The following is a 24,754-nucleotide window of genomic DNA, read 5'->3' on the forward strand; positions in this document are numbered from 1 at the left end:
GTTTAAACCTCGTGTCTTCTCATTAAACTTGTATCTCGCGAATATGGCATTGCAAATGGCAGCGGGTCAGTTCACGTGCTTACATGGGAGGTGTGATGACGCGATATATTTTGATATATATCAAAATACCCGCGCTTCGCAGTGGCGAAGTACTGCTTTAAAATTTTTATTAAGAAGAAAAGTAAACCTTTTTAAACTGAGGGAAAATGAATCAATAATTATTTGTTATGGATCTATTTGTATAGTACGTTGTCAGTTCTCCCCTCTGGTTGTAATATGACGAAGCTGTGTGCTGAGCTTACTGTTGAGCATGCAACGTACAGTTGGCCATGTGAAAAGCAGTCCTGCCTCAAATCAATGCCAACCTTTTGTGGGGTCTGTCCCTGAGACTTATTAATTGTCATTGCTAAGCAGAGCCTTAGTGGAAATTGGAGGTGTTTGAATTGAAATGGGAGATCAGAGGGTATAACGGGGATGCGAGGAATAAAAACTCTCTCCCCTGAGCCACCGCCAGTAAAAATAGTTGCCTGAATGAGGTTCTTTTGGAGACACGTGACCTGAAGTCTAGTGCCGTCACAAAGTTTCAGTGGCTGTACGGAAATCCACAATCGGTTTCATATTGTTGTCGTACCTTATCAATTGTGTAATGTGTTTTTTTGAACAGGTTTGATTCATGGAAGTGATCACTCCTGCTGCGTTCAGTGACTTCACGTGAGCCGATCTCTTGTGTGATGTTGCGATGTCCAGGGGTTTATTTAATGTTAGATAAGACCCGGCAGTTAAAAGTTTCTCGCTACAGCAATTTTAACTCTGTCACAAAGTGATCCAAACTGTTGTTTATACCTGGTGTCTTCTCATTAAACTTGTATCTCGCGAATATGGCATTGCAAACGGCAGCGGGTCAGTTCACGTGCTTACTTTGGAGGCGTGATGATGCGATATATTTTGATATATATCAAAATACCCGCGCTTGGCAGTGGCGAAGTACTGCTTTAAAATTTTTATTAAGAAGAAAAGTAAACCTTTTTAAACTGAGGGAAAATGAATCAATAATTATTTCTTAAGGATCTCTTTGTATACCATGTTGTCAGTTCGCCCTTCCGGTTCTAATATGACCAAGATGTGTGCTGAGCTTACTCTTGAGCATGAAATCTAACGTGGTTTGTGCCCTTCAGAATGAAAACAGTTTGCATTCACCTTTTTAATAAAAGGCGAGCTTTTAAGCCTGAGAAATCACCCCGTAAATGCACACGTTTAATTGCACATGTGTTAATATCTATGCTTACACAGTATTAAAAGACACTCAACAACGGAGACTTATTAATTGTCATTGCTAAGCAGAGCCTTAGTGTAAATTGGAGGCGTTTGAATTGAAATTGGAGATCAGAGGGTATAACGGGGATGCGAGGAATAAAAACTCTCTCCCCTGAGCCACCGCCAGTAAAAATAGTTGCCTGAATGAGGTTCTTTTGCAGACACGTCACCTGAAGTCTCGTGCCGTCACAAAGTTTCAGTGGCTGTACGGAAATCCACAATCGGTTTCATATTGTGAATTTCCCATTGGGATTAATAAAGCTATCTATCTATCTATCTATCTATCTATCTATCTATCTATCTATCTATCTATCTATCTATCTATCTATCTATCTATCTATCTATCTATCTATCTATCTATCTATCTATCTATCTATCTATCGATCGTTTTCGTACCTTATCAATTGTGAAATGTGTTTTTTGAATAGGTTTGATTCATTGAAGTGATCACTCCTGCTGCGTTCAGTCACTTCACGTGAGCCGCTGTCTTGTGTGATGTTGCGATGTCCACGGGTTTATTTAATGTTAGCTAAGATCCGGCAGTTAAAAGTTTCTGGCCACAGCAATTTTAACTCTGTCCCAAAGTGATCCAAACTGTCGTTTATACCTCGTGTCTTGTCATTAAACTTGTATCTCGCGAATATGGCATTGCAAACGGCAGCGGGTCAGTTCACGTGCTTACATGGGAGGCATGATGACGCGATATATTTTGATATATATCAAAATACCCGCGCTTTGCAGCGGCGAAGTACCGCTTTAAAATTTTTATTAAGAAGAAAAGTAAACCTTTTTAAACTGAGGGAAAATGAATCAATAATTATTTCTTAAGGATCTCTTTGTATACCATATTGTCAGTTCACCCTTCCGGTTGTAATATGACCACGCTGTGTGCTGAGCTTACTCTTGAGCATGAAATCTAACGTGGTTTGTGCCCTTCAGAATGAAAACAGCATTTACCTTTTTAATAAAAGGCGAGCTTTTAAGCCTGAGAAATCACCCTGTAAATGCACACGTTTAATTGCACATGTGTTAATATGTATGGTTACACAGTATTAAAAGACACTCAACAACGTCATTTACCTTTGTTCCCGCGTTTGATAAAAGGCGAGCTTTTAAGCCTGAGAAATCACCCTGTAAATGCACACGTTTAATTGCACATCTGTTAATATGTATGCTTACACAGTATTAAAAGACACTCAACAATTAACGTCATTTACCTTCGTTCCCGCGTTTGACTCGTGCTGTAAATCTCTTCCTTGTTTTCACTTCACGTGATCACGTAGGAGGCGTAATACGTGATGACGTGATACGTGACTCCGCCTCCTCCATTAGAGTATATGGACAAAAAACAGGTTCCAGTTATGACCATTACGCGTAGAATTTCGAAATGAAACCTGCCTAACCTCTGTAAGTAAGCTGTAAGGAATGAGCCTGCCAAATTTCAGCCTTCTACCTACACGGGAAGTTGGAGAATTAGTGATGAGTGAATCAGTCAGTCAGTCAGTCAGTGAGGGCTTTGCCTTTAATTAGTATAGATATACACATATATAATAATAATAATAATTTTTTTTTTTAAAATAATTTTTTGCATTTATATAGCGCTTTTCTCACTACTCAAAGCGCTTAGCAATTGCAGGTTAAGGGCCTTGCTTAAGGGCCCAACAGAGCAGAGTCCATATTGGCATTTACGGGATTCGAACCGGCAACCTTCCGATTGCCAGTGCAGCTCCCTAGCCTCAGAGCCACCACTCCGCCTCCATAAATATTTGGACAGAGACAACTTTTTTCTAATTTTGGTTCTGTACATTACCACAATGAATTTTAAATGAAACAACTCAGATGCAGTTGAAGTGCAGACTTTCAGCTTTAATTCAGTGGGGTGAACAAAACGATTGCATAAAAATGTGAGGCAACTAAAGCATTTTTTAACACAATCCCTTCATTTCAGGGGCTGAAAAGTAATTGGACAAATTAAATAACTGGAAATAAAATGTTCATTTCTAATACTTGGTTGAAAACCCTTTGCTGGCAATGACAGCCTGAAGTCTTGAACTCATGAACATCACCAGATGCTGGGTTTCCTCCTTTTTAATGCTCTGCCAGGCCTTTACTGCAGTGGCTTTCAGTTGCTGGTTTGTTTGTGGGCCTTTCTGTTTCCGAAGTTTAGTCTTCAACAAGTGAAATGCATGCTCAATTGGATTAAGATCAGGTGACTGACTTGGCCATTCAAGAATTTTCCACTTCTTTGCTTTAATAAACTCCTGGGTTGCTTTGGCTGTATGTTTTGGGTCATTGTCCATCTGTATCATGAAACGCCACCCAATCAATTTGATTGCATTTAGCTGGATTTGAGCAGACAGTATGTCTCTGAACACCTCAGAATTCATTCAGCTGCTTCTGTCCTGTGTCACATCATCATTAAACACTAGTGTCCCAGTGCCACTGGCAGCCATGCACGCCCAAGCCATCACACTGCATCCACCGTGTTTTACAGATGATGTTGTACGCTTTGGATAATGAGCTGTTCCACGCCTTCTCCATACTTTTTTCTTGCCATCATTCTGGTAGAGGTTGATCTTGGTTTCATCTGTCCAAAGAATATTTTTCCAGAACTGTGCTGGCTTTTTTAGATGTTCTTTAGCAAAGTCCAATTTAGCCTTTCTATTCTTGAGGCTTATGAGTGGCTTGCACCTTGCAGTGCACCCTCTGTATTTACTTTCATGCAGTCTTCTCTTTATGGTAGACTTGGATATCAATTCGCCTACCCCCGGAGAGTGTTGTTCACTTGGTTGGCTGTTGTGAAGGGGTTTCTCTTCACCATGGAAATGATTCTGCAATCATCCACCACTGTTGTCTTCCGTGGATGTCCAGGTCTTTTTGCGTTGCTGAGTTCAACAGTGCTTGCTTTCTTTCTCAGGATGTACCAAACTATAGATTTTGCCACTCTTAATATTGTAGCAATTTCTCGGATGGGTTTTTTCTGTTTTCGCACCTTACGGATGGCTTCTTTCACCTGCATGGAGAGCTCCGTTCACCACATGTTGTCTGTTCACAGCAAAATCTTCCACATGCAAGCACCACACCTCAAATCAATTCCAGACCTTTTATCTGGTTAACTGATAATGACATAATGACAGACTTGCCCACACCTGCCTATGAAATAGCCTTTGAGTCAATTGTCCAATTACTTTTGAGCCCATGAAATGAAGGGATTGTGTTAAAAAATGCTTTAGTTGCCTCACATTTTTATGCAATCATTTTGTTCACCCCACTGAATTAAAGCTGAAAGTCTGCACTTCAACTGCATCTGAGTTGTTTCATTTAAAATTCATTGTGGTAATGTACAGAACCAAAATTAGAAAATAGTTATCTCTGTCGAAATATTTATGGACCTAACTGTATATGTATATGTGTGTGTATATTTGTATATGTGTGTGTATATATGTTTATGTGTGTGTGTGTGTGTATATATGTGTATATATATGTGTATATATGTATATATATGTGTATATATGTATATATATGTGTATATATATATGTGTGTGTATTGTTAGAGAAATGGTCAAACTACTATTTTTAATTAAGCCTTCTTTCGTATAGGTACTTTAGGTACAGAGAAAAACTAAACAATATGACAGCTTGTAATTATGAGAAGCATTTTATTATGCCATATGTATTACGGATAAATATTTTTGTACATATTTGCTAAAGTATGAATATTAAAGAAATTTTGTTTATTTTAGTATTTTTATGGTTACTGAAAATAAGTCTGCAGAATTTCATTTTGTTAATAAAAAAAAAAACACAAAAAAAACAGTTAATAACTTGGTCTGTAGTTTAATTCTAACTTTAATATAGGACATAAAACTTCTGTTTGTCTGGGTATGCAGAAGATTAATGTAAAACGTTTTTAAAGGTATAAAGAAAAAAAATTGGAATCAGTATTGGAGTCAGCAGATCAAGTAACATGAAATCTGTATCTGCCTTAAAAAAATGGATCGGAGCATCCCTAGTCTTGAGAACTTTTGCAAGAGTGTTTTGTTTGTGTGTGTGTGCTTTCCTATGAAGGGACTATAAAAAATAGGCACCCTCGGCTTTGGCACTATTTTCCTGTGCAACATTGCGGCAGCACCAATGCATTTGTCATTACTTTTTTACCTTTTTTTTTTCCATTGTGCCAGCTGATCTCTTGTCATTTGTACAGAACATGGCACTCTTTTGTACAATAGACTAATGATCAGAGGTGAGAATGTTCTTGCTGATTGCTGAATATTTTGCAGTCAGCTGCTCCACTCTGTCCTGAGTTATGAGCGAAGGTCTTTCCATAGATTAGAGTTAAAGTCATTCAGAAGATTTGCTCCCTCAATGCATTATCACAGCATGTTTATTGCACTAGTGTGGATCTTCTGAGCCATTTGATTTGACACTCTGCCCACCTACACACATTTACTACCAAGTAATGTTCTGTTGACAGCTTTTAATTGAGTGACAAGAACATATGTCCTCAAACTACAAAGTAAGCCATTGATCTTTGGCCAGATGTGTTCTGGTACTAATTACACTTATAAACAGTCTTGTATTGGAATATAGCACTTGTTTTTTATACTCCTTGATTAGCACAAGAATTAAGTAACAATTGATCTGTCTATTCTTAATCAGAGTAATGATTTCTCCCAGTCACATTCCGCCAACCCAGGTCTTTGGCTGTGTGAGCATTATAATCTTTCAGATGGATTAAAAACTCTGTACTCGGCACCGTTCAATCTACCGCGCCCACTTTTTCTAAGAACTTCAGTTACTCAGAATAATTGTTAGCTCTTTGAGCATATACACCTTTCTGAAAAAGAGGCTTTTGTGTATCCCCAGATTTATCCACAATGACTCTTTTGAGGATTTTTTAGAATCTTTAAGAGAGGCTCTCTCTGGTCAATAAGTGTGTTTTCATAACCAGTACTTTGTTTAGACATGAATCCCTCTAGATTTACATAACATTGGCCAAACTCTCGCAGAAGCTGAAGTAATGTTTCATTTCCCAAGAGTCAATTTTAGTGGAAAAGCTTGAACTTGAACTTTTTAGATTCACCATTCACTCAGATCAGCCATACACCTGACTTCTACCCATGTAGGTGATGACACCACATTGCTTCTTCATATGGTTTCTTCATCCAGGCTTCATAGGTCTTCCAGACACCAAAATCAGCCCCAAGACTGGCTCCACAGGGGTTAATCCAGTATGCCTTTTCCAGACAGTTGTTTTTTTTTTTTTAATATGGTAACCATCTTGAGATTCAGCTTTAAAAATTCAAATGATCATAGAAAAGTTAAACCAATTGTATTTCTATTTTTGCTGTAGAGAGCCTTTTTATATTTCCCTGCCACTGGAATTATCGTCCTGATCACTGCATTTATGGAAGTAATTGCAAAACAGCAGAAGAAAAAGGGATTTTCATTCTTCATGGAAATCGTGGGGTGTATCATGACGAAAAACAGCCTGCATTCAGAGCTGTTTATGAGGCTATAGTAAAAGTAAGTAGGTTTATTATTTGTTCTACTTTACTAAGAAAATTGCTTAGTAGAATATTACAATTTTGTGTGCATAAATATTTAAACAGCTTATTTTTCTTGGTGTGTAAATTTCTACAAAGAGAGTTTTTTCATACAACTTCTTAATTTACTGATTTTTATTTTATCCACTTTATCAACAGTATTTCCTTCTTATATTCATTTTTACCAGTTTTCTCAACAGTATAATTGAGTAAATATTTTAGGAGCGTGAAAATGCTTTATAATTATTACTTATATGAAGTTTCTTTAAATTACTATTTATTTTAAATCTACCAGGTTTGATTAAAAGTTGTTAACACTGGCATTTTTATAAACACATTAACTGATTGTAGAATTCATAATGAGAAATTACTTTCTTGAACTTTATGTAATCTATCTTAACACCTTTACTAATATGTAAGAGACATGTTTAGTAAGTGACCCAGTTATCTCAATGCACTATCTAACAGAATATGATTAGTCAAAAGGAAGATAATCAGTTATAAAAAAATTAAACTGTAGTTTCTCTTCTGGAAAAGTCAGTGTTTTCAGTTTAGGGAATTAATTATTTGTACAATACAGTTAATTACAAAAACCTTTTAAGGTTAAAGGTTTTTGCCTTGACATTTCATGCCTATACTAAGTCTTGGTAATATTGCTCAATAATAAGTGGCTATTTCAGTATGTGCATCTGCCCTTCCTCCTAGCTGACCGCAAAATCAGTGACAGCACTGACACACATGGGTATGTACTAATGTATATGTACCTATGAGTACCTACCAACTCAAGAGGATTAATAGGGCACACTACATTTTTAAGTGGTTTTAAATTAGGCATGATAGTACTTGGCAGATGTATAGGCTTGGGAGCAGCAGTCATGCAAGATTTTTCAGAAAGCTAGCAAAAGGTGGATGTGCAAACCAAAGCAGACCATTGATGAAAGAGGCAGTCAGACTGTATCCCTTCTGTTACAATTTAACAGGACTTGTATAGTGTAATGGTAAAGTTAAACAGTGGTTCTAAAAAGTGTGTAAGAGTTAAAACATTAGAAATGCATGCATTTGTATTCCAATAAAATACTCCAAACATCTAATAACACCTCCGACAGAGACCATGTAATGTGGCTGGACATCCTGACAAATCCACAGATTTTCAGTTGTTTAATTTTTATGGCATTTGTGCATTTTTCTTGTGAAAGTCCGCTTAGTTTGTCTTTTGGCAGTAGTACATGAATATTGCATTTGACCTCGAAAACCATCATATGTTAACTTTCAAACATATATCACATTGCACAGGAGGATAAATGCATTAGAGTCAGTAGTTTGAGAAGCTCATGTTTTTTTCTTTTGCTCACTAGGGGGCTTTGCTCCCTGCTCACTTTGCTCGCCAACCCCCAGGTTTGTTTCTGTGGAAATACAATTAAAAGTTTTTTTTTTTTCATGGGAATTTTTACATATGCATTATGTTCACCTTTTATTGTAAAACCTCATAAAAAACCGACTTTGTCAAATGTTTGTCCTTGTGATTTGTTAATTGTCATTGCAAAAGCTATTCTATTTGGATTGCAGGTCATTGTAATAAAGAAATCTGGCCGACCGATAGTTCTGGATAATAGTTCTGGATATTGCCATTGTATCATGATATAACTGTTGCAATGCTCCTGGACTACCTTGATAAGATGATGGTAATATTACTGCTTTACCTATTTTGAATATGTCTGAACTATTGATATTTGAATTGTGAACGTGATCAATGAGACCTTGTATATGTTCCGTTCTAAGTTTAGCTTGATTTGATTTAATAAAGAAGAGACGATTATGTGCGACTTTTACATCGCTAATCTTGACCCGAAATATTGTGTGGGTGTTATTCGATTTTCTGAATGCATTTATTTCATATTGTACGACCATCCTGTTTCGCCATTTGGGAAAAGCAAAGGAAAGAGTAAAGGGTCGGCATGTGGCGATGTATTTGACATACATGACAAAGCGTGCTTTGCCTTTGGATATACACGAATATCTACTCTGTCTTTGATATCTCTGTCTTTCGAAAGTATTATTGCTGATAATTCGTCACATGTGGGTTTATTATAAATGCGACTGATCTTTCGGATTCTTATAGAAATCCAAGAAAATTTCTTTGTGTTTTGCTGATAACTTTTGTGTAAAGTGCGATACTTTTGGACGAATGGATTTGTATCCATTATTGGCTGTATAAGTTCCAGCATGTCGGATTGTTTAACTCTTTTGATTCTGTGTTGCATCGCTTCTCCATGATCATAAATATACACCTGACCAAATTGTGGTTTTTCGAAATTAAACTTGTAGTAACTATAATTGTTGCGGGAACACAGATACTCATATCGTATGGTACTTTTCCTTGATGGCAACACGAATTAGACGATGTACAAGTCTCCGACTTAAACTCTAAAACCTTACAATATCTACATACTTCCAGCATATCACCTATGTGCATATATTCGATCTCGTTTTGCTGTTCCGTTACTTCACCTAGTAATAATTTGTTTGTTTGCATGAATGCAATATGTACTCTGTTTTGTGACACCTTCAAATTGTAGTAAAGTCATATTTTTTATGTTGCTCTGGGTGTGTATCGCGCCAAGATTTTTTTGGAGCCTTTCGAATTCCACTGCTTTCATAATCTGTAACCTGCGCTGCATGTCTATGGCGCCAATGTGTTTGAACGTCTTTATGAAGTTCTACTGTGTCTTTTACTATTTGTCGTTTATTTCTGACCCCGTTTGGACCTGCACGGTTTTTCAATTCCACTTGTTCTGGGCTGATTATTACTTTCCTTGCCTAGGTCACCGTCTCACGGGAACATGCTTTCAACGGATGTCAGTATGACGTGACTTGACCGTGTAGGGTGTCATCTTTAACTTATCAATTGTTTTAGAGGTGCTCTTTCTTCTTCGCCTTTTTAGATGACCATGATCTTGTTTGAAAATGGTTGTAAGTAGGGTGGGGCAACAACTGAGAGGTTAGATGATCGTGATCTTGTTTGACAATGTTTGTAAGTAGGGCGTGACTTTCCATGGATGTCAGTATAATGTGACCGTGTTGCGGGAAGTGAAAGTGTCTCTCTGTCTCTCAGAAGGTCACGTCTCATTGCAAGATTTTCTTTTATAATAGAAAGATGTAATCATTTTCTTTTTACTGTTGCAGATGACATTGGTATTTGGCATGTACTATTTATTGAAGCAACCAACTGATGACCTCTAAAGTCTTTGCTTCTGAAACTGCAGACTCTGATTTGCTTATCCTCTTGTGTAGCTGTACATCAGGGCCCACCTATTCTATTTCTACCCTTGTTAGGTCCATTTTGCCTTCTCTCAAGACAGTAGTGGACACCTTTGTATGGTTTTTTCTGTTTCCTTGCAATCTGTTATGTGGAGTACAGTAATCCCTCCTCCATCGCGGGGGTTGCGTTCCAGAGCCACCCGCGAAATAAGAAAATCCACGAAGTAGAAACCATATGTTTATATGGTTATTTTTATATTGTCATGCTTGGGTCACAGATTTGCGCAGAAACACAGGAGGTTGTAGAGAGACAGGAACGTTATTCAAACACTGCAAACAAACATTTGTCTCTTTTTCAAAAGTTTAAACTGTGCTCCATGACAAGACAGAGATGACAGTTCCATCTCACAATTAAAAGAATGCAAACATATCTTCCTCTTCAAAGGAGTGCGTGTCAGGAGCACAGAATGTCACATAGAGAAAAAAATCTCTAGCAAACAAATCAATAGGGCTGTTTGGCTTTTAAGTATGCGAAGCACCGCGGCACAAAGCTGTTGAAGGCGGCAGCTCACACCCCCTCCGTCAGGAGCAGGGAGAGAGAGAGAGAGAGATAGAGAGAGAGACAGAGTTTGTTTTTCAATCAAAAATCAATACGTGCCCTTCGAGCTTTTAAGTATGCGAAGCACCGTGCAGCATGTCGTTTCAGGAAGCAGCTGCAGAAAAGATAGCAACGTGAAGATAATCTTTCAGCATTTTTAGACGAGCGTCCGTATCGTCTAGGTGTGCGAACAGCCCCCCTGCTCAATCCCCCTACATCAGGATCAGAGAAAGTCAGCGCAAGACAGAGAGAAAAGTAAGCAATCTAGTTTCTCAGCCATCTGCCAGTAGCGTCCCTTGTATGAAATCAACTGGGCAAACCAACTGAGGAAGCATGTACCAGAAATTAAAAGACCCGTTGTCCGCAGAAATCCGCGAACCAGCAAAAAATCTGCAATATATATTTAAATATGCTTACATATAAAATCTGCGATGGAGTGAAGCCGCGAAAGGCGAAGCGCAATATAGCGAGGGATCACTGTAATCTTCGTTTTGATAAGCAACAACAGACAGAGATGTTTCTTGAGAAAGCTTTGGCCATTTTTCCACCCTGGAGTTGAACTTTAGGAATGGCAGTAGCTTTCAATCCATGGAGAGACAGTTAACTTCCTTTACTGAACAGAATAAATGGTTTCAGATGTACTAACACAATTACAAAGTTTTCTGTAACAAACAATTGACATTAAGGTTGAGCTAAGAGAGTTTACCATTAGGACAATGATGTACAGTAATCCCTCCTCCATCGCGGGGGTTGCGTTCCAGAGCCACCCGCGAAATAAGAAAATCCGCGAAGTAGAAACCATATGTTTATATAGTTATTTTTATATTGTCATGCTTGGGTCACAGATTTGCGCAGAAACACAGGAGGTTGTAGAGAGACAGGAACGTTATTCAAACACTGCAAACAAACATTTGTCTCTTTCAAAAGTTTAAACTGTGCTCCATGACAAGACAGAGATGACAGTTCAGTCTCACAATTAAAAGAATGCAAACATATCTTCCTCTTCAAAGGAAGAAACAAATCAATAGGGCTGTTTGGCTTGTAAGTATGCGAAGCACCGCGGCACAAAGCTGTTGAAGGCGGCAGCTCACACCCCCTCCGTCAGGAGCAGAGAGAGAGAGAAAAATCAATACGTGCCCTTTGAGCTTTTAAGTATGCGAAGCACCCTGCAGCATACTTAAAAGCTGCACACAGAAGGTAGCAACGTGAAGATAATCTTTCAGCATTTTTAGACGAGCGTCCGTATCGTCTAGGTGTGCGAACAGCCCCCCTGCTCACACCCCCTACGTCAGGATCACAGATAGTCAGCGCAAGAGAGAGAGAGAGAAAGAAAAGTAAGTTGGGTAGCTTCTCAGCCATCTGCCAATAGCGTCCCTTGTATGAAATCAACTGGGCAAACCAACTGAGGAAGCATGTACCAGAAATTAAAAGACCCATTGTCCTCAGAAACCCGCAAAGCAGCGAAAAATCCGCGATATATATTTAAATATGCTTACATATAAAATCCACGATGGAGTGAAGCCGCGAAAGGCGAAGCGCGATACAGCGAGGGATTACTGTAACTGCTTCTGAAAAAGATATATAAAAGTATCAATTTATACCAAAACATTCAAGTTTCTTGTGGTTCCAAACTTTGGATGTTAGTATATAAAGCATGTATGCTGATGGGGTTCTCTAATATTCAATGGAAAGGTTTATTAAAGCTGGGTGAAAAGTAGTATGATTTTATGTGAGTGATGAAGGCAGAACAAGAAGCAAGTTTAGAAAAAATAGAGATGAAAATGATCGGGCACATTTATAAAGTGTCATGGAATGAGAGCAAAATGAATGCCAAGCTGAGGGAAAGACTTGATGTGCAGGTGATATACAGTATGTGGTGCTGAAGAGGAACAGAATGATTTGGGCATATGGAGCAAAAAGCATAGAATGATTAAGTAAAGTGGTGCACTAAGATGAATTTGTAGGGGATGAGGCCAAGAGGGAAGACAAAGAAGATACGGTTGAAAGTGCCGAATGATATGAGAAGAATGGGATCTCACCCCCAGAAGTTTCCTAGGATTGGGGAGAGTTAAGAAGAGAGACTTATGGGACAACTGGCTTCTAAACTACTGATGATGACATTATATGCTATATGTTAGGAATTTACTTTTTTTGGCCAAGTGATGCATCATAATCTCAAACATTTAGCAATGTTCTTAAATACAATGTAATCTTTGCCTACATCTTTACATGTTACATAATATCCTCATTTAAAGTAATATACTATAAGTTGGGGCACTTTTAGACTTTTAGTGCCATACAATATTTAATCAAAAAGGAATGCAAACTGCTGTCATAATAAGATGACAGAAGAGTGGTTGTAGCATCACCAGTGAGTTGGATTGTGTGAGGACATGTTATGAAGGCTAGGTGAGAAATCATTGATGTACTACCTGCTCTGTCTCTCTGTGGTTTCATTATTACAGATTGCCTCATTTATAAACAATTTCAGTATATTTTTTTTTTTATAATTAATGAAATCTTAATTGGCGAGTTGTTTCAGAGCTATGTAGTTTTGTGTTTACTAAAGTTGAATTAGAAAATTTAGGACATAATTAAGAATATTGAGTTTATTACTGTACTTTCTCTAGTGAGAGGGTTTTAAGTTTATGTATTTAATTAATGAGTTGAATAAATTAGTAGTTATGCAAGTGCAAGTGAATTAAGAAAGTATTCCAACTTCTTCACTTTCTGCACACTTTATTGTGTTGTATATTTAATTTTAAATGTATAAATTTGCCATTTTTGCCAATCAGTCTACACTCAAAACATATTAACTCTTTTAGGGCTGATTTTTTTTTCTTTTCTCCCATGGCTGAATATTTTTCCAAAAACTAACTTTTTTTAAAAAAAGAACACAAAGCAATGGTTTAACATATCAAATTAACAAAAAAACATTTATTTTTCACAAATGTTACTGTCTTGCATGTTGTATGTGCCTGCATACTATATGATTTCACATACATATCACATACATGTTACACAGCAAACTCCTGCAAAGTATGATATCACTCAAAGCAGCCAATTGCATGCATTGCCACATTGCACTGCTTACAATATGTGTTGCACTGGTGCCTCCTTTCCAATTGTCTGTTGCTGCATTGTTAGTGTGTACTGTAGAGAGACAACTCACCCATTTCACATCATGCCATGCCACTGCCACCAAGTTTTCCGCCCGCATGAAAACCGTATTGTCACCTCTTTTCATCTTCGGCCTGTCTGGCTTCAACTGTGAAGGCATGTGTCTCCTGTTCACCCTCACTGTGCCACAAGTTCCAATTCCCCTGCTCTGTATCTCCATGAACAATTCTGGTGATGTATAAAAATTGTCCATGTACACAACATGACCCAGATGTTCATAGACCTGAAGCAGCTCCAGCACAACCTGACTTGTCAAGGACAGTTCTCTCTTTGAAAGAAATAGTTTCCTGTATATATAATTACTTTCAGGCAGAAACCAGTGTTTGCTTCTGCCAGTACAAAATCCTTTATGCCATACTTTGTGGGCTTATCTGGCATATATTGGCAGAAAAAAGGTGTCCCTTGTATTTTATCATAGGTTCATCCACAGACAAATCACGGCCAGGCTGATAAAATTGTTTATATGTTGGTTCCACAATGTCATGCAGGGGCTGAACTTTATACATGGGGTTATAGCCTGGCTCACCCCTTGGGATTTGCTTCTGGTTATCACAGTGAATAAAACTTGGCAGCAGCACGTACCTATCATCACGTGGCATAACCTGTCCAAAGCCACCAGGGTTACAAAGCACATTTAGACCAATGCTCCCTGAAGTTATATAACCTGTCTTGTCCCATCTCTATTTGTAATGCTACAAAGTCCTTCATCTCGTCTTTTGTTGTGGGTTTCCACTTTGAAAAATGAGAATGCGGTGCAAGCACAGCCCATGATTCAAAAAATTTGCTCTGCATACCTGTTTCTCTCGTCTGACAGTAGCTGAAAAGCATCATCAGGAAAGAACAGCTTGAAGTAGTCCAGCGGCTGGTAATCTGTCGTGTCCAACAGTAAGCCATGCTGTCTTGTGAAGTCCAGTAGCAAGTTTGGCTCCCACGAATCAATGTCTGGGTATTCCTCCCACATGAACCTTGCCGTAGGTGCATCGGCTGTGCGAATGCCCTCAGCTGGTGTCCGATCAGCTGATGCCAGTTCCTCACTCTCTTAACAGTGATCTCCTGATCACTGTCAACAAAATCAGTCCGACTCAGCGATAATGCGCAAAACATCGTCTGCTAAGTATTTTCTTTTCTGCACTCGCATCGCTCCCTTGTGAGATTTCGATGCCATCTTGCCTTTGTTTACATTTTTTTACATTTCATAACTTGCGCACACGCAAGGATTAGATGCTGACTCAGTGAGTCTAACATTCCTCTGAGCAGAGACTGAAAGTGGATATTCAAGACAAGCATTACATCTTTACCACTCCAGATGAAGCACAAATAGAGTTAAGAAAGCTGATCCCGACACTTTTTTGAAATACGATCGTGAGTCACATCCTGGCATGGCATGGCATGGCAAAGAAGATATTACCGGCTGTCTGATCCATTTGCAGTGATACTGGTACCGTAACTATACATCCTTTTCCCTTCTCGGCCACTTTCTGTTTATGTTTTAATTACAATTATACGCGTATATGTATGTATGTGTGGAAGAAATTAAATTAGTAACTTTTAATATATTTTTTTTACTCTTCTAAAGGAGACTGTTTAACATAATACCCTTGGTTTATTGTTATTATTTTGTATTAGGGTTTACTATGCTTATCCAGGGCCACTTTTTAACACCATTCCCTGGCTTTACTATCATACTATTTCAAGACTGTTGAAGATTATATTTTATGCTTTTAGTATTTGACTGTATCGGCAATAGATATCTCAATTTTAATCTTTATACGCCGCTGCTGGGGGGGCTTGTTTTGTTTTGGATGTGCTCTGTCTATAGGAATGTCAGAGGATTGGGACTTTGTGAATTGAAATGTGGTCCCGCAAAATGGGGGGGGTGGGGGGACTAGGGGGGAGAGATAGAAAGCTATCTGTAATCTATCCCTTTAATCCTTATAAATTATAAGTACCAACATAACAATAAGCTTCATGGGAATAACCCCTGTGAAAATTGGAAATTAAGGTCAAAGCTGTTAAACTTTCAGTTAAGACTACAAAATGACATCAAAAATTCAGAATCAATGTCTGCATGACTGGACAGTTAACTTTTTGAGCGGGAATGTTAAAGGCTTGAATAATGAATTAAAGAGAGAGAAAATATTCTCTCACCTAACAGGTCTACATGCTAAAATAGTATTTTTACAGAAGACCCACTTATTAAGAAAGGATCAGTTCTGGCTGTAAAAATACTGGACTGGCCAAATGTTCCATTCCGGCTTTACAAAGAAAACTAGAGGTGTGGGAATTCCTATACATAGAACAGTCTCATTTGTAGTATCAGATGTAGTATCTGATCCTGAAGGGAGATATGTGATTGTCATGGGTAATTTAACTGTAAAGTGATTTTGATAAATGGTTATACACCCAATGTGGATGATAGGGACTTCATCCAAAATGTATTTGCATCCATTCCCAATGTGAACACTCATAAAATTATGATGGCTGGGGAGTTTAATTGTGTTTTAAATCCAGACTTAGATAGGTTTCCTGTCATAGGGGTGATGACATCTAACACTGCAAAGACAATTACATAGTTTGTAACTGACCACAACTTATCAGACCCTTGGAGATTTCTAAACCCAACCTCAAGAGCATATACTTTCTACTCACCAGTGCATCATTGCTACTCAAGAATTGATTATTTCTTTGTAGATAACATATATCTTGCTTACGATTAAATCTTGCAAGTACGATGCTATTATTTCCGACCACGCCCCTTTGATCTTGGAGCATACTCATCTCGCAGATGGCGTCTTAACCCACTTTTATTAGCAGACAAGAACTGTACAGAATTAATATCCAAATAAATCAGTTTTTTTCTAGAGACAAGTACATCCTCAGAGGAATACTTTGGGAAACCCTGAAGGCCACCTTAAGAGGACAGATTATCTCATATCTTTCCCACAGAAATAAATTGGAAACCAAGAAGGTATCAGAGCTAACCAGCAAAATTACTAGAATAGATCAAGAACATTCCAGGTGTCCAAGTGAGGCTCTTCATAGGAAAAGGCAGGCTCTGCATTCAAAACTCAACCTCTTAACAATTAAAGAAACTGAACAGTTTATTTTTAAATCAAGACATCATTACTATGAACTTGGAGAGAGATCTAATAAAATCTTAGCTCAACAAATCTACAAGCAAGAAGTTTGCAATGCAATCCCAGCAATTACCAACACAAACGGAGATAAAATCATTGACCATAAAAATAAAATGCACACATTTAGACACTACTACAAGTCCTTATATTCTACTGAGTTTAAAGAATACAAGGCACAATCTAATGGATTTCTGAATGTATTACAGATACCACAAATAGATACTCTCAGTGCAGAGGAATTGGATAAACCTTTGGCACAAACAGAATTACTAGATGCTATAAAGTCACTTCAGAGTGGGAAAGCACCAGGCCCTAATGAATACCCTGTTGAATTTTTTTAAGAAATTCTCCACTCAGCTAGCTTTCCTTTTATTAGCAACAATTACAAAAGTTAGAGACAATAAAATTCTACCTCAAACTTTTTGCCAAGCATTAATCACCGTCTTTCCTAAACAAAATAAGGACTTATTACAATGTGCATCGTACAGACCAATTTCACTTCTGAATAATGATGTTAAGATACTCTCCAAAGTCCTAGCTAGAAGAATGGAGAAAGTGCTGCCTTTGGTAATATCACAAGATCAGATTGGATTTATTAAAGGTCAACACTTAGCTTCCAATCTTCAACGCCTGTTTAATGTTATATATTCACCTGCAAATACAAACACCCCAGAGATGATGATATCGTTGGATGCAGAAAAAGCATTTGATATGATTGAATGGAACTACCTTTTCACTACATTGGAGAAATTTGGGTTTGGCCCGAACATTTGTGCATGGATGAAACTACTGTATACCAGTCCAGAAGCTTCATTTTGTATTAACAACATTAATTCAGACTACATTAAACTCTAACGTGGTACCAGACAAGGATGTCCCTTGTCACCATGGCTTTTCGCAATCGCCTTTGAGCCACTGGCAGTTCACTATCGAAATGCTTATGAGATAAAGGAGATTATCAGTGAAGAACTTGAACAGAAAATTTCTCTATATGCAGATGATATGGTATTGTATATATCAGATCCACAAAATGCTGTGCCTGCACTCCTAACAGCACCGACAGAATTTCAAAAGATTTCTGGTCTCAGAATTAATTTGAATAAAAGTGTGCTCTTTCCAGCGAATTCTCAAGCACACAATATTAGGCTGGACACCTTCTCTTTTATCATCGCAGATAAGGTTTAAATACCTAGGGGTAAACATCACAATTAAACATAAAGCTCTTTATCAGCAAAATTTCACCGTCTGTATGGAAAAAATTAAGCAAGACTTGCATAGATGGCCAACCCTTCATCTCACTTTAGCTGGAAGAATTAACAATGTTAAGATGAATATCCTTCCGAAGCTTCTCTTTTTATTTCAGAACATTCCAATATACATCAATAAATCATTTTTTAAGAAATTAGATTCAACCATAACCTAATTTATTTGGAATTCAAAAAATCCATGTGTCCAAAAAGAGACCCTACAAAGACCTAAGGCAGAAGGTGGCATGGCTCTACCTAACTTTCAGTTTTAATACTGGGTAGCAAACATACAAACTATAAAAACCTGGACATGGACACAAGTAGATGAACATGCACAGGCTTGGTCCACAATAGAAATAAAATCCTGCAGTACTTCTTTATATTCATTGCTTTGTACCCCAATAAATGCAAGTTATCGCCAATATACTAACAACCCAAGTGTGCTTCACTCATCCATCAGAATATGGAACTAATGTAGGAAGTATTTTAAGATAGAGAAGCTTTTACTTGTGGGACCTCTGCACGAGAACCACCTTTTTCCACCCTCGCAAACATATGCAGTTTTTAATGTCTGGAAAACATTTGGGATTAAATCACTTAGAGATCTATACATAGATAATGTCTTTGCTTCTTATGAACAATTAAATTCCAAATTTAACTTTCCAGCAACACATTTCTTTCACTACCTTCAAATTAGAAACTTAGTTAAGCAGAACCTGCCCAATTTTCCTCACCTCCCACCTCCCTCTATGCTGGAAAAAATATTGCTCAGTCTCGAGGACTCAGACAGCATTTCTTCAATATATAAAACCATTTTACAGTCCCTCCTTTTCAAAGATCCAAGAGGACAGTGGGAAAAGGATCTCTCACTCAGTATCTCAGAAAAGGAGTGGAAGGTAGCAATTCACTTGAGCTCCATATGTGCAAAGCATACAATTATTCAGCTCAAGATTATATACCAAGCACATCTGTCTCATTGTCCAAAATGCTTCCAGGGCAAGATCCAACCTGTGAACGCGGCAATCAAGTTCTAGCCTCACTGGGTCACATGTTTTGGGCATGCACTAAATTAACATCTTTCTGGACCAAAATGTTTAAACACCTATCAAACAGCCTTGGTGTCACAATCCCTCCTAACCCATTAACAGCTGTGTTTGGTGTACTCCCAGATGGGCTTAAAGTGGAGAAGGACAAACAAACTTTAATTGCCTTTACTACACTATTGGCACGTAGACTTATCTTGCGCAACTGGAAGAATCCTAACATCAGTGGGTAACTGATGTAATATACCATTTGAAATTGGAAAAAAATCAAATTCTCACTTAGAGGATCTGTGCAGAACTTTTTCAAAACGTTGCAAGATCTTATCAATAACATTTTAGAATAAGCTTTTAAAGCACTGAGGAATCAGATTCTCTCCCCTTTTCCTTTTCTTCTCCATTTATCTTTATTCACTTATTAATTCATCTGTTTACTTATTTTTACTAGTTTTAAGTTTTACTCTGCTGGCCATGCTCTCTTTCTCAGGGTGGGGGTTGATTTGTTTTCAATCCTATTTTTGTAAAAATTGATCTATTTGTATGGATTTTTGTGTGATTTCAATAAAATCAATATAATTAAAAAAAGAAATTCTAAAGCATTAATTGTTCCTAGGAGCATGGTGCCCTCAATAATAGTGGAACCACTGTGACTCTTCCTAGAGTCGGCCATCCAGCCAAAGTAAACAGATAAATTTGGTCAGGGATGTGGCCAAGAACACAGTTATCACTCTAACAGAGCTTTAGATGTCCTTTGCTAATTTGGGAGAGTCTGTCAAAATGATGACTGTCTCAGCAGCACTCCATCAATCGGGTATTTATGGTAGAGTGGCTAGATGAAAGTCACTCTTTAGCAAAAGGCATATGACAGCTGAGAAGTATTACTCCTCACCTACCTAATACTGTCCCTACGGTAAGGCATAGTGGTGACGGCATTATGCTACGAGAGTGCTTCTTAGTGGCAGGAACAGGGTCAGAGTTGAAGGAAGAATGAACACTGCCTTGAAGAAAACCTGCTACAGTGTGCATGCAACCTCATACTAGGGCGACAGTACATCTTTCAGCATGACCATGACCCAAAACATACAACCAAGACAATGCTGGAATGGCTTTGGGACAGTTGTCCTTGAAAGGCCCAGCCAGAGCCCAATTTTAATCCCCAGAGAACATCTGTGGAGAGACCTGAAGAGTTTACAGATGCTCCCCTTCCAGTCTAACGGTGCCTGAGTTTGCCATACTGAATAAATAAATATATATATATATATATATATATATATATATATATATATATATATATATATATATATATATATATATAAACACATACATACACTGTATTCTGAAAACATGTTTTCGCTTTATCATTATGTGTTAGTGAGTACAGAAAAAGGGTCTGAATTCTTTGAGTACTGTCCACTGTATATTATAGCTGTGACTGTTTAATATTAGCAATTGAGTTTGTGAAATTGCTATCTCAATAACAAATGTAATACATTTTAATTTCATTGTACAATGCATATTATAGTTATTATTGTTCTATACTTGATATTTTTTTTACTATTTCATGGTGATGTATGAAAAGAAAAAAGTATATTTTGACATGTTTAAGGAATAAAAGAAATGTTGCATTATAATTTAATTCTTGAAAGAATTTGTTGTATTGATTTTTGAGGTACAGATTTATTTTTTCCTATTTTACTATCACCTTTAAAGATGTTAAAACGCTGTAACTTTTTGGTTTACCAATGTACTTTATTTTTAATCAGACTTGTTCTTTAAATGTTTCTTCAACTTTATGATGATCCCACGTTTGGACCTATATTGCTACCTTCCACAGGGAAAGTCTTGGATTTCAGAAATGGAAAGACAGTTGGTTATTAATACCTGTATTCAAAGAAATGCTTACAAATATAGCCAAAATTATATGTGCATACAACTATAAAGATAATAGTTAACAAGTTAAACTATTGGAATAGTGGCATTTTTTTAGGGGATTTTTTGTTAGGGGATGCAAGTGTTTTTTGTGTCCCCATTTACAGTGAGTAAGATAGATTGGAAGGCCAAAAAAAAAAAAAAAAACTGTCCAAGAGCTAGGCTGGAAATTACAGGAATTTGGTGCCTTTTAAGGTCAGGAAGTCTCCAAAACTGCAATTAGGTTTTCAGAATTGTGTTTGAAAAGGTTGCCAAAAGCCTTTGCTGAGACGATTTAGGAAATACAGTACAAGTACCTGGTGTTTACTAAAATATAACGCCAATTGGATTTGCTATGGTTTTTTTGGGCAGATGAGATGAAAATAGAACGCCTTGGCCAATGAGCTAGCCAAAGGTTTGGCATTGCGAGAAGAATGCATAGGCAGGAAAGAACTTTATAAATTCATAGAACTTATCCTACTTTTGGCAGGCTAATTGAACATCCTTAAAAGTGAAGGCTATGTGGAATCAATCATAACATCTTAAAATTCTTAAAAGCCATATCCAACAGAATAATTAATCACACTTCAAGAGACTACTGAAAATTATGAAGCACTTTCTAATTGAAAACCAGAAAGCACTTCTGTAATGGGATATTGGACTCTGCAATGCTGATAAATTTCCATCCTCCCAAAACAAAGGTATTGTAGGAATCCAACTAAAGCTATGCCCATATCTCAGAGTATATACTAGTGCTCAAACATGTGGAACCACTGTGAAATTTTCATGTTTTTTGATTGAAATTGACTTTTTTTAATCAAAGTACCATTAAATTGATTTAAAAATAGGAAAATATAAACAACACATCGCTAATGTTGCATATGGCAATCACTGATTGACTGTTTTAATATTTGTTACTCACCTTGTGACTGCAAACCCCATATCTTATCCTTATTTAATCATTCTTAAATGCTAGTTGGTTATTAGAGAAACCATTGTATTTGTGTTAGTGCTGCTGAAGCCTGCCATTCTGTTCAATAAAGCAAGTAAATTGTCTTACCTTGAGTTGAACGTACTGGCATTCCTTAAGTTCAATTCTGAGTTCAAAAATGGCCAAAATAAAAGAGATTGCAAAGCAAACATGTCAGTCTGTTGTTGGTTTACAAAATAAAGGTTATTTCAAGCAACAGAATGGCTGATGATTCCATACAAAGGTGTCCACTACTGGCTTGAGAGAAGAGGGCACTCTGGATATAATCTGGATTGAAAAAGAATAGGAGTGCCCAGATGTTCAAGTACCCAAGAGGACAAGTGCATCAGAGTCTCTAGTTTGAGAAACAAATGCCTTATAGGTCTTCAGTCGGCTGCTTCCTTAAATAGTACACACCAAATACCAGTGTCATCTGCAGCAATGAAAAGGAAACATTAAAATGGGCAAAAGAACACAGACATTAGATGGTAGATTTCTGTGTGATTCTAAATGTTTGCTCATTTTAACATTTTATTCGCCAGTTTCAGATATGTCTTGTTCTTTGAAACTTATTGCATTATCTTGCTGATTTCTTAAAAAAATAAATCTGTCTATATTGTATTAAAAAAAAGTTTTCCGTAGAGTCCGCATTATTTAACCTTGACCACTCGCCCAATCATTACTCCTACTGCGCACATTCTTTCTCTGTATCACCCTGTGACACTCTCAGTGCTAACTCGCCCTTGAATGCAGTCGGTTGTTATGGCAAGATAGAAAAGCAAATTATCTATTCAAGAACTTAGAATTTTAGGTTGTGATAGAGAAATAGCATCAAGAGCTGAGAAAGAATGTCAAAAAAAAAAACAAACAAAAAAGAGACGCATATAATAAAAATCAAGAGCAAGGAGAATCATTCAATAAACAAAAAAGAGAAAAATATCCCAAACAATATGCGAACAGAAATGCAAACAAGCAGCGTTTATAGAATGTAAGTTAGAGGATAAAGTAATTCATAATATTGTTTTTGATGAGGCATTAATGTAATTTAATTTTTTTTTTCATTTTTACTTCTACAGTCTTCCTCCTGTGCCCCACATACTCTTCTGTATACCATCTCTTTAAATACAATCGCTTTTTGTAACAGAGGAGCGCCCTGACGAACTTTGAGTGGCAAGCGAAGTGAGCAGGTGGCAGAGCCTCCTAGTTAATGTAATTTTACAATGCAAGGTTTTGCTACACTGTTCTTTAATGTTCTTGGCATTAACCTGAGCATTACTTGGGCTTGGAATTTTATATGAATACCTGAGTCGGACTCCGAGTAACAGGTAATGAACTTTTTTATAGTAATAAGCCAGAATAACTCTCAGGGCAGTATTCTGCTTCTATCTAGTGGATGAAATACCATAATGCTGCAAAAAATCATGAATATTTCCATGTGTTCTGCCCCTTTTAGTTTATTTTTATGGTATATCATCAATATTCATGAGTAGGGAGGAGATTTCATGTCAATTAAAATTTAGGCAAACAAAGTTAATTAGCAGCAAAAATGGGTCACTAATTAAGAAGATGGTTAGAATGAATTGACCATAAAAATATAATGCACACATTTAGAGACTACTGTAAATCCTTATATTCTACTGAGTTCAAAGAAGACAACACACAATCTAATGCATTTCTGGAAACATTACAGTTACCACAAATACAGTTAGGTCCATAAATATTTGGACAGAGACAACTTTTTTCTAATTTTGGTTCTGTTCATTACCACAATTAATTTTAAACGAAACAACTCAGATGCAGTTGAAGTGCAGACTTTCAGCTTTAATTCAGTGGGGTGAACAAAACGATTGCATAAAAATGTGAGGCAACTAAAGCATTTTTTTAACTTAACACAATCCCTTCATTTCAGGGGCTCAAAAGTAATTGGACAATTAAATAACTGGAAATAAAATGTTAATTTCTAATACTTGGTTGAAAACCCTTTGCTGGCAATGACAGCCTGAAGTCTTGAACTCATGGACATCACCAGATGCTGGGCTTCCTCCTTTTTAATGCTCTGCCAGTCCTTTATTGCAGCAGCTTTCAGTTGCTGTTTGTTTGTGGGCCTTTCTGTCCGAAGTTTAGTCTTCAACAAGTGAAATGCATGCTCAATTGGGTTAAGATCAGGGGCCTCATGTATAACGCCGTGCGTAGAACTCACACTATAACATGGTGTAAGCACAAAAGTGAGAATGTGCGTACGCACAGAAAAATCCAGATGCAGGAATCTGAATGTACGCAAACTTCCACGTTCTTCCGCTACATAAATCCCGATCAGCGTGAAAAGTAACGCACGTGCGTGCGTGTCCCGCCCCAACTCCTCTCAGAATTACGCCTCTTTGAATATGCAAATCAATATAAATAGCTGCCTGTGAAAAGACAATGGGAAAAGCATGGGGGAAAATATAAGAATTTCAGCGAATACCAAGTGGAGGCAAAGGAAAAACGTACTAGTTGTTGGTTTAAACAGTGGTATACAGTGATCCCTCGCTATATCGCGCTTCGCCTTTCGCGGCT

At 37.4% G+C, this 24,754-nt stretch overlaps 1 protein-coding gene across 2 annotated transcripts in view; it reads left to right on the forward strand.

The window, feature by feature from the left end:
* gxylt1b (glucoside xylosyltransferase 1b) overlaps nucleotides 1–24,754 on the forward strand; it is a 120,153-nt gene that overhangs the window by 73,666 nt on the left and 21,733 nt on the right. For both annotated transcript variants that reach the window (XM_028810899.2, XM_028810906.2), the window contains one exon: nucleotides 6,668–6,840. In XM_028810899.2, the coding sequence (XP_028666732.1) occupies nucleotides 6,668–6,840 (173 nt within the window). The remainder of the gene's footprint in view (nucleotides 1–6,667; nucleotides 6,841–24,754) is intronic.

This window comes from Erpetoichthys calabaricus, chromosome 1 (genome assembly GCF_900747795.2).
Source record: "Erpetoichthys calabaricus chromosome 1, fErpCal1.3, whole genome shotgun sequence".
Classification (NCBI taxonomy): Eukaryota; Metazoa; Chordata; class Cladistia; order Polypteriformes; family Polypteridae; genus Erpetoichthys; species Erpetoichthys calabaricus.